Here is a 10,841-nt window from a genome sequence, read left to right as displayed (position 1 = left end):
TAGCTTAAAAGAGTTTGAGAGGATCTTAATAGCATTTCTCCACTTTTTGATCATAGTCTAAACGCCTCTATCTCCAATTGCTGAAGTGGACAAAGTGTGGCAACACAGATTGGGTTGGAGCAATTACCTCACCTTGTAATTTGTCCATATAGTTTCACATAATATAGTTTACATAATCTAAAGAAACTGACACATGGAAACGTATGAAGACTGCATTTCAATATTTTATTGAAACTTTCAAGAACACATTGTTGAGGTTGTAAACTACACAAAAATCGAATACAACATAACCCAATGACAACTTTAGAAACACAAAATAAACCTTCATATTTCAATAAGATTCTGCACGTTTACTATCAGGCGGCAATGTTTTAAACAGAAAATTATTATATTTTGACACACGTTTCTTTTCTTTTGAGAGAAAATTATTCATAATGTTGAAGCCGTTGGTGCGGTGTGCTCTTTTTGAATTCGTCTAAACAGTAGCACTTAACACACCCAGACAACAGGTAAAGGTAAAATGGCACATGAGTGTGTCCGCTAAAATAACTAGCTCTGTGGATATTTGGGGTACAAGTAAATCCATATTCAGGGGATATAAAATGCAGATGGCAAAACAAGGATAATATCCCACAAACTATCTTTACACGTGTATATCGACAATAAATTAACGACAGATCCCCAAAAAACAAACTACTCTGTTCTATTTACACGCAATATCAATATGAAATAATTACATAAATATTTGTATATATCACTATTTACATTTATAATCAATATTACCTTTTCAATGTTATTTCAGATTTCCTTTGCCAGTTGAATACTTATGCTGGATTCGGCATGCGATTTTAGGACAGTCTCAACCACTCGCACATGAAGTTTATAACCTCGGTTCTGTTTTGGCCTACTTCAAACAAGTGCCAGCATATGTATTTCCATAATCCTGTGTTTATAAATTGACATACAGAAAAATTCGTTCGTAAAATCAATAACCGACGGCCAATTGATTGAATCCTTAGCAAAAGGGGAGGGAAGGGGTTTAATCTTTTTTTTTCAGATTGGTTTTAAGATCAGCCTGAATCATGTTTTTATTCTTACTCGTCTCATTTCAATTTGGTGAAAATTAACACCCCCAAAAAAACTTTAAAAAACTACAGTCGTAAAAGAGACATGTATTTTTTTGTAGGGCATGCAAAGTGTCACCTACCCTATGAGCATAATGATAAGCTTAAAATGGATATGCAGTAATACCTCAAACACAACAGTCTATAATATAAAAGGAAATTAATTCAAATAATTATAACCAATTCAGAGTGCATATTAAATCAAACAAATGTTGTTAACTCAGTAACCCGACATAAAATAAACTTATAGGACACAGCAGCAACTTATCAAAGATCTGTGAGTATCATCCATGCCAACCTTTCAGTTTCAATACTTGTATGGTATTCAAATAACAGGACAAATTCAAAAGTGTTGTTTAATTTAACAAAAAAGAAATATAGCATACATTAGATGTGTAGGCTATATAACCAAAGTGCATTTCAAAATCTAAACTGTTCAATAGGTCCGTTTTCTAAACCCAGATCCTCTAGAAGGGTGGCGTCATACTCGTCCTTGTCATCCTTATCATCGTTATTATCACAACAACAAAAACAACAACATTATAATCTAAGGGGACACGCTTTGTGTTCTGTCCTGTTTTTGATCGAGTCCGCTGACCAAGCGCTGAATGCTCTGCAAGTCGTTAGTGGAATCTTTCCCAGAGCAAGTTTTTGGGGACAGGGAGACCGAGCCGGACGATATGGTGGACGACCGGCTGGTGACCTCCGAGGTGGAGTCCTGGGTGGCCGAGACTGGGCTCATGGCCATGCCGTCCCCTTTCAGCTCGGTGGCGCTGCTTGCCATGGAGGGGATGGCGGTGGTGAGCAGAGTGCTATCCGGAACGCTCATAGGGATGGAGTAAGGGCTGTACCTGAGGCGAGGGCGCACTGCGTTCAGGAAAGGGTGTCGGTGAACAGAGGAGGAGGCTGCGGAAGAGGCTGCCGCTGCCGCTGCCATGTAGGTGTAAGGGTAAGGGAACAGGCTCCCAAATGGAGACATGGCCAGGCCCTGTGGAGAGAGAAGGGGAAGGATAGAAGTTTAACTTTAGCCTGCATAATTTAATTCAACAGACGCTAGCTTTGACGCACCATAATAACATAACCAAACTGGAAAAATAGGCTACACTTTAATTTGTCGCAATGTACTTGACCTCTGTTTCTGTATATCTTGAATGGAGGTCATGTAGCGAGTGAGTGTGAATAATGAATCCAGACACGTGAGAGATCATGGGAAATGGTATGTACTGTAGGCTTACATGACATAGGCTACTTTCACTTTTCTCATAAAGCGATTTACACGATTATGCTTTTCTGTGGCCATGAGTATTGTGGTTTAGGCCAATAATGAGAGTGTGGTGTAGGGCCTAAGCCTACTACCAATACCAATACATGTATAGAATTAAGCCTTAAAATAAACACAATATAAAGTTATATTCTCGCGTAAAACGATGAAATCCTTCCGAGAATCAAATTGTCAAAACATTTAGTTGTTCTAGTGTTAGGCGATATCTTAGACCCACCACCATGTGATATCGTGTTTTCTGCAACTTTGCAAAAAGTTAATTATTTGTTCATGCAAATACAAATGATTTATAGCCTGTTGGCATATGATGCTGCCCATTAAGTACAGAACATAGCAATTTAGAAGGAATCGTTCCTGCAACAGGTTTTTTGAAAGTAGACCCTAGATGGTAAAACAGACAATCTGTGTATTTCAGATAAGTTGTTTTCCCTCCCCGAACCTGTGAAGTATTTTAAACAATTTACCATGTTCCTCTAAAACACAGGTTTAATGACTGAGTTCATATCAACTCTATAGCCTAAAACTATTGTTGCAACGCTTAGGTGGTCTCTTCCTAAATCCCAACATATGCTTTAAACAATTGAGACAGATAATATCCACCCCTTCCAGGTAAAATCCAAGTAAACTTGAGTCCATATAAAACACATTTGGTTATTATTTATAACACAATTGTCTACAATATGCTCACCCCTGTTGTGCCATTTAACGCCACAAGGAAAAAGCTATTAAAACGAAATGGAAATTAGCCTATACTTTTTTCGTTACATTTACACATAAACTAATGGAGACAAGAACATATATGCTGACATATATAGTCCAGTAGGCTATATTAGTCCAAATGTAACGAAAAACGCGAGCACATTGGCATTACTGTAGGTACTGCTGGTGGTAATTAAACAGGTTTTACCTGTGATGCCAAGACATGTTGCTGCAGATGAAAAGGCAGTCCATGAGCTCCCGTCAGGCTTTGCGAGGGTGACGCCATACTGGCCGTGTCCATGGTGCTAACCCCTCCGGAGGACACCGCTGCCAGTAAGGGGCCCATGCCCGCGGCCATATTCGAGAACGCGCCTCCCATGTTAAACTGACTGGGGTGCAAAAGAAAGGGATGCGCGCCGCCTAAGTGATTGAAAAACTGCTGTCCCGCCAAACCCGGTGGAAATCCAAAATGATGCATGTGACTCTGGCTTAAGTGCGGACTGCTGTCAGTTTGAATAGTCAAAGGCATGTAGCTCTCCTTGCTTATAGACCTGCACTCGTCCACTTTGGGCTGGTCCCCGTTTGGACTCTTGAGGTCTTCTCCGGACCGAGTGGTGCTGGAGATAACGGTGATGGGGCTCTGTCGTGAGTCCGCCTGGCTTTTCTCAGTCCTCCGGGGGTTTTCCCGAGACCGGCCGGTAGAATCATTGGCACCGAATTGATGGCCTTTAGTCGGACTCGCCTCAAGATCCTTCCCATCCTCCGTAGTGGTTGAGATCTTACTGGAGTCCGGCCCATCCTTTAGGTTGCCATCTTTGCTCTCATCGTCACTGTCTTCGTCACTCTCGCAAAAGTCTATCAGAAATGAGTCAAAAGTTAGTGATAAATGAGGAAGGATGATTAATTAATTCAGTTAATCAGGATTCATTTCGTTTTGAGTTTTATTCTTCAGATAGGCTTATACAATTATCATAGGCTAGGCTATAGCCTACGTAATGAGTGATGGAACTCATATGGTGATTACATTTTTCATGACTTTCGATGGTATAGGCCTATGACGTGGAAATATTAATTTATAACGAGATATATAATCAGTATATGTCTTAATTAGCCTATATCACATATTAACAAATAGGCCATAGTTTTTAATACATGCTCTTTTGGAGGACATTAGCCTAATGTGCGTTCTGCCTACACTTTCTGGCTAATCGTGCTAAGGAGGCCTAATATTACGGGGCCTAATACTAATTCCATAATGTATTGGGCTACATTGAAATCCAGAGGTTACTTATTTTTTGATAAACCCTCAGCTTATTGATCACGTCCTCAAATTGTCCTCGTTTTAACCGCCGTAATGGTGTGTTTTCACAATTCTGACGATTTTTTTGTCGTTCAGATAACAGCCATACGTTCGTGACTATGCATACGCCTACATCTCGAAAGTTTGTTTTATGTTTCACTTTATTCTTTATCCAGTAAGCTATATCATTTTGGCAGATATATTATTCACTTGATTGCTAAATGCTTAGCACGAACATGAGAGCCATCCTGTAAATGTCAAATACAAGAATTAGCCTACATACACGTTATATAGTTTGTAGGTTATTGTTGGCGCAAGACAACATTCAATAATTTGTAGTGCAATTATTCAACACAACAGACATACTTATTTCGAAAGAAAGGAATCTGGACTCAAACTAAATTCAAAATGTAGCCTACTTACTGGAAAATATTTTTCAGCCCACTTTTTTTACAAGCTTAGGCTACTATGCTATGTGGGTCTGTGAGCTGTGAGATGCGGAAAGTAGCTCTGGGCTCAATTACCTTTCAGGTTTGGAGGCCCCACCGTAGACACCGCGGGAGACGAGGCCTGGCCGAAACACTTGAATGAGGCCTGCTCGCCAGAGGAGTCGTCAGACGTCCCGTTCTCTTTTTTCTGATGCTCCTCGTATGAGCGAATTGACTGCAGGGCCAGCTGTTTCCTACATTAGGCACAAAAGTTATTGGTCATCACAACTATTCGTGTCAAAAACTAGCCAATCATTTATTCAAGGTAAAAAAAAAACGATTTCCATGTAGGCTACCATATATGCGTAGATGGCAAATTTTGAGGGCAGATTATGAAGATGCATTTTATCATTCAAGATATATATGTCTGTCTGTTCGAAGAAATTTAACTATTAAAACCCACTGCAGACAACTAATAACCCACAGACCAAACCTTGTTATTGTTTACTGTTGTCAACATAGTTCATGAAAAGTTGTTGAAGAGTTAACTATCAATAACGCTAAACTATTTCTAGAGGAGTTTCGAAATTGCATTTTGCTTTTGCGATCTCTTCACTCTGAGAACCATAACAATGTAAATACAACATAATAAGCTATGTCTAGTATAAATGTAGGTTGAAGGGATTGTCATATAATTATTCCCTTTTTCCAACTGTCGTGTGGGTCGTGTAAATCGTGTAGGACGATCGTTTTTTGGAATTCACTAACATCACAGTCAGACTCCGTGTCCATAAAATCTGACTACAGGAGTCGTTACCTTTTTGCAGTGCAGTAAGGGAATAGTTACTCCTACTCCTTACCTTTTCTCTCGTCTTCCATTGCCAGTGTCACGGAATCCTTTGGCAAAAGGATTATGGTCGATTTTCAATTGTGTAATCTGAAATAAATGAAAATCAAAGTTGTTTCGTGGAAGTAAATTGAGTGATATTTATCCTCGTTTCTTTATTCAACATTTTTCATAAGCCAATGTCTTCACTTAGGCCTATGTGTTAACCCTTAAGTCCCAGGAAGTGGAATATATATATATTATAAAATACTTATAGTTTGTGGATCAATTATAAAATAATTTCCAATCATTCAGATGATGGCTCAATTATACATACAATCTGAATTATTGGAAATTATTTTATAATTGATCCACAAACTCTCTCTCTCTCTCTCTCTCTTGACAGGTCGTCCGCTCTCACCCCCAACGCTCAGAACCTCCCCGCCCCCATCCCATCCCACCATTGCAGATATTTTATATCCATGTGCAATGCATAGTACTTTATATCAACTCTCGCAGAGCTATCACATTATTTTCCCCCACTCACTTCCTTTCGCCTTCTGCCCCTCCCATGTGCACATTTTGGCAGGATTTACAATATTCTTCAATCCATGTGGCTGCCAAACATTTACTGCATTTTTGCTTTACCCAAGTGGGCAGAGGTAATATTTAGCTAACATTTCTCCCTTATATCAAAGAGCCACCATAAGATATGATTTTGATTCGCGGTGTGCCACGTGGAATTAAATGTTACCGCCAGCCAAGCCGGTTATAAACAAAAATGCTCATTTTCTCTAACTGCACATTATGTTCCCCCTCTCTTTCTCTTTCTCACACTTTCACTCCCTCCTTCCTTGCTTCGTTACTCTCTTTTTCTCACATGCACACACACATAAACACACACAATTAAGATAAACTGTATAACATACATCCCTGAGAATTCTGACCCATTCTAGCCTGGTTTGCTTAGTATGAAACACCGCATGAGATGACGTTTACACGTATCGAACACGAGAGCTTTTAGGCCTAACACTCAAACAAGATGACATTTGACAAATTTTAAGATGGCAAATGGCGCAGTGCTATTGGCTATATACACTATTTGACAAAAAAAGGAAGGCAAAATTCACTATCCAACTATTTAATGTATTTCATGAAAATAAACGAATAAAGTGTAATTATCCCTACCTTGTCATTTTGATAGGCCGTTACTGCAATGAAATCCGTTTCAGGAAAAACGTAAGTCCTGAACGTGCTATAGGGGAGTTTGAGAATGTCGTTGGCTCTCACGATGTGAAATCTGGGCTGATATTTGTGCATGGAGTTCAGGATGGTCTGGAACAGTAAAGAATTCTAGATTAAAAAAAGATAAGCACACACTGATTTCTGCCTCCTGATGAAGATAAGTCATTTCATGTAGTGCTCAATCGTAGTTCAGGCTTACTTGGTAAAATGGAATGTATTAGAACATTCTCATGAATTTATTTCACCATCAGTGCATTTATCCCCCCACAAAAAAATAAACAAAATAAAATAATAATAATATAAGCAGTATAATTACCACATAGCTTGACATGATATACAAGTTGTGAAAACATGAAAATATTGTTGGACACAAACCTATTCAATCGAAATGAGGCCTGTATATTTTGGTGAAGCCTTCTCAGCCCTCGGCCACAGAGAAGCAACGCCAATGGGGTTATAATTATTAGACTAATAATAATAGGTCTGATAATATCCTACGAATAACAATCATGATTACAACAATGCATGCCAGAAATGTTTAGAAGCATGCAAATAAGAAAAAAACATACATTAGATGAACTTACAAATCCATGCTTGTCGGAGATGTTATTCGTTAGCTTGAGTTTGTGAAAATTGACGACTTTTGACATCCACTGCTCGCCAGTAGCCGGACTGTCCGGGTGAATGTACATCCTCTTTGGCATTTCGGGGTCGGCCTTCCCTGCCACCATCCAACGCGAGTTGTGAAATTTATACCTGCAGTCATCTGCTGCAACAATATCCATCAACAGAATGTACTTTGCTTTCTTGTCCAAGCCAGTGCATCTCACTTTGAACGGAGGGAACATTCGCCTGTGAAATGGAATGAGAAAATCACTTAAAAACAGTGAACTAGCCTACTTGACTGAATAATGATAGCCTACACTCACACGAAACAGACATATTTGCATTGCTATTATACTATTTAGGATAATGACAATGTTACATACTGCAAATACTAAACTATTACAAATATTTGGCTACATTTATTTGTAGGCCTACGCGTCAGCCATAAGATTGAATGCATGCAGAAATGATTAAATCAAACAGAGGCTTGTGCGAGGATACAAAACACTCGGTAGGCCTTCTAACACCCATGTCATACAAATATCTGCCGCCTATAAATAATACAAAATCGCATAACATGTACAGCATGCATTGTGGCATACTAATCCTTTGTTGTGTTAATAACATTTGTTATTACACTTTTTATCATAATGTATATAGGCCTACATGTTTCAGTTTACATCTTCAAACTACAGATTTATTGTTGTTGTTGTAGTAGCGTTGGCCTACTTTTTAAAACCGCTCATAGTTTGTTTTCATAATCACCACGAGTCATAAGATTGTCCAAGTTAAAATGTTACAGTCTTATGTGTTGTATATTTTATAGTTTGGGTTGGGCTTCATTTTATCTCGTGTTGAGATTACATTCCCATGCAATGTGACTGTGACCATACATATTATGTCGATAGGACAGTTAGACTATGATCATATTCAGCTGATTTACACAAATATAACCATGAGAAATGAACCAGTTTGAAATTAAAACGTTGGCCACGAAGGAGGTCCAGTTCCAAGCACATATCAATACATTTATTCCATCGAGAGGAATGTCATCGTATTGATGATCAAAATGATCTTCATAATAACAAAAGGCAGACTAATGTATTTCAGCTACAGAACATAAATATGTAATATTAGAACACATAAAAGTGTACCTTACCTTCCGGATTTCGTGATAACCATTTCAGTGCCTCGCTTGTGGAAAGTTTCCCAAAGTTCCTTCGCTTCCAGGTGAACTTTCGGATCGTCTTCGACCTCTTCTTCAGGCTCCAGAGTCTTCAGAGGCCTCAGATGGGCTGCGGCTGCCTGGTGCCCAAGCGATGAGAAGTGGAGGCCGGACTCGGCGGCGCCCATCAGCTGGTCCATGATAGGCTTTCCCAGGGTGCCCGGGAGAGAGAGGGAGCCGAGTGAGCCGTTATGAGGTAGCGCCAGGGCCGGAAAAAAGGGAGGCTGGTGACCCAACATTGCACTCATGGCAAATTCCGGACCCCGGTGAGGTAAAAACGGATGGTATGCCATACTCGTTCCTTGTATGACTGGATCTCTCATCAGGAAGCTCATCCAAGTCCAGGCAGGTACCAAATATATGGATTTATTAAGTTTAATAATATAGTCAGTCTATGTCGCCTTCTTGACGAGCAAAACTTGTTTGAAAGTCTTGAGAAATCCACCGTCACAACTACAGAAATAAGCATCCACTTATTTTCGGCTGGGTGGTGTGAATGTTCTTTAGTGTCCTTCGCTGAGTTCCAACAGAGTGTCTGCAATGAGAAATGAAAAAACGCACTCCATTAATCTTCAGTTGTGATGAGATAAATATTTTCTTCCGAGAGCACTCTTCTATGCGTTGTCTTGCGAACAATCTTCGAATTGAAGCAACGAGGGTGAGTCACTGTGTTTTAATTGACTGTTGCGTTCTTTTCTTGATGTTGTTTACAATATCGCCATCCTTTTTTAAAACGAATTCGCTCTCATTGTCTTTAGTCCTGCTGCAAAAGCGATGTGTTGAAATATTTCGATAGCGCGGAACAATTCCTCTGTCTTTACTTGTTCCAGACATGCATCCTCACACGCACGCACACTATTTCTTCCTCTCTTTTTCACGCACACACACATTTCAGTACAAATGTATGCGGGGAAAGGAGTCCGTTGACGGCAGAGAGGTGGTAAGGTCCCAGCACTAAGATATTACTAGCGCTTCTGTGCCCCATAGGCTTGACACTATATGGATTTGTTGCATGTTACGAGAAGCTGGGCTCTGTTGATTGGCTCTTTGACGCTTTCGGACCAATTGTGTGGCTTCGTAGGCGTGGTTTTAACAGGTCGGGTGGAGGGGACAGACTTCAGTCTTATAAAAAGGTGTTTGGAACTCAAACGCTGCCGTGAAACACCACTGCCCAGTCAATGTTGTGTGAATATGTCAACATCGTCAGAACTAGTGCGATAGGTCGGTCTATGGAACACTGCGAAGGAAAAGTAGCCCGAGTCTCAGTTGCTTTGTCCATAAGAAATTACTGTCTCGTGTGCAGAGCGGCAGGGCTGGCCCGTCATCAAAACATTGACTACATTTTACTGTGAAATCGTGGAAGCTTTATTGTATAGGCTATATGGAATGAAGAAATATACACAATGTATCGTCACTGTCATTGATTTGATCATTTTGAATTGATTAGATGATCAGAAATCGTCAGTTGTTCTCCGTTGTCGTGGTCTAGGCTACATACAACACCGGAAAGGAATGTTTGAACAACATGCAAGCTACCATTATCAGCTCCATATTTGTGAAAAATAATAGTGCATTTGAACCGGTTGTCACGCGACGACCCGGGGATCAGTTAACCTATAGCCGACAATGTTCATATTATGACAGTAAGCTAAATAAACGATTATCATGTGGATGTTTGCTGACACTTTGTTATTGCATATAATCGTTCTTGTTGCTTTAATCCGTCTCATCGACCAGCCTTAGTAACAATTCATAGGCTATGTAGCCCAAGGTGATGCGTTTGATTGACAATTTTGACCCGACTTTAACTTTAACTCTCCGAATTACAATATTAATTTGACCTTGAATGTGAAGAGATGACAGGGTGATTCGGTGTGCTGAATGCATGGCGCCTGCAGTGTGTGGTTATGTCTGTGGATAATATTGCATCGCACAGTATAGAGCAGGTTAACATGAATAAACCGACATTAAAACTCTCCCTCTCTCTCTCTTTCTCTCTCTCTCTCTCAAACACCCCTCCTCTCTCTTTTTCTCCCTGTCCCCATGAGATGACAGTCTATGCATGCTGCTCATTGTGATATCGCCACGCAATCATGCCATATGCTT

General features: G+C 40.0%; 1 protein-coding gene across 5 annotated transcripts; it reads right to left on the bottom strand.

Moving 5' to 3' along the window:
* Nucleotides 1-206: 206 nt before the first annotated feature.
* LOC139388524 (T-box transcription factor TBX3-like) lies at nt 207-9,715 on the bottom strand. 5 transcript variants are annotated; one of them, XM_071135230.1, is made up of 7 exons: nt 8,670-9,715; nt 7,489-7,756; nt 6,848-6,994; nt 5,694-5,770; nt 4,930-5,087; nt 3,314-3,960; nt 207-2,112 (listed from the first exon to the last, which is right to left on the bottom strand). In XM_071135230.1, the coding sequence occupies exons 1-7, from the start codon at nt 9,068-9,070 to the stop codon at nt 1,672-1,674; spliced, it is 2,139 nt and encodes a 712-aa protein (XP_070991331.1). In that variant the 5' UTR covers nt 9,071-9,715; the 3' UTR covers nt 207-1,671. The 5 variants fall into 5 exon arrangements, with proteins under 5 accessions (XP_070991331.1, XP_070991330.1, XP_070991329.1 ...); XM_071135229.1 differs by having other exon boundaries at nt 7,474-7,756; nt 8,670-9,714; XM_071135228.1 differs by having other exon boundaries at nt 6,848-7,012; nt 8,670-9,713.
* Nucleotides 9,716-10,841: the final 1,126 nt, after the last annotated feature.

Source organism: Oncorhynchus clarkii, chromosome 29 (assembly GCF_045791955.1).
Source record: "Oncorhynchus clarkii lewisi isolate Uvic-CL-2024 chromosome 29, UVic_Ocla_1.0, whole genome shotgun sequence".
NCBI lineage: Eukaryota > Metazoa > Chordata > Actinopteri > Salmoniformes > Salmonidae > Oncorhynchus > Oncorhynchus clarkii.
Note: the sequence above shows the minus strand (reverse complement) of the source record. Positions and strands in the feature narration are given on the sequence as shown.

Coding starts and splice junctions, on each gene's coding strand:
- LOC139388524 (XM_071135227.1), bottom strand. CDS start 9,070: ATGAGCTTCCTGATGAGAGATCCAGTCATACAAGGAACGAGTATGGCA. Junction 7,757..8,669: donor GTTATCACGAAATCCGGAAG/GTAAGGTACACT, acceptor TCCATTTCACAG/GCGAATGTTCCCTCCGTTCA. Junction 2,113..3,313: donor AACATGTCTTGGCATCACAG/GTAAAACCTGTT, acceptor CTCTCTCCACAG/GGCCTGGCCATGTCTCCATT.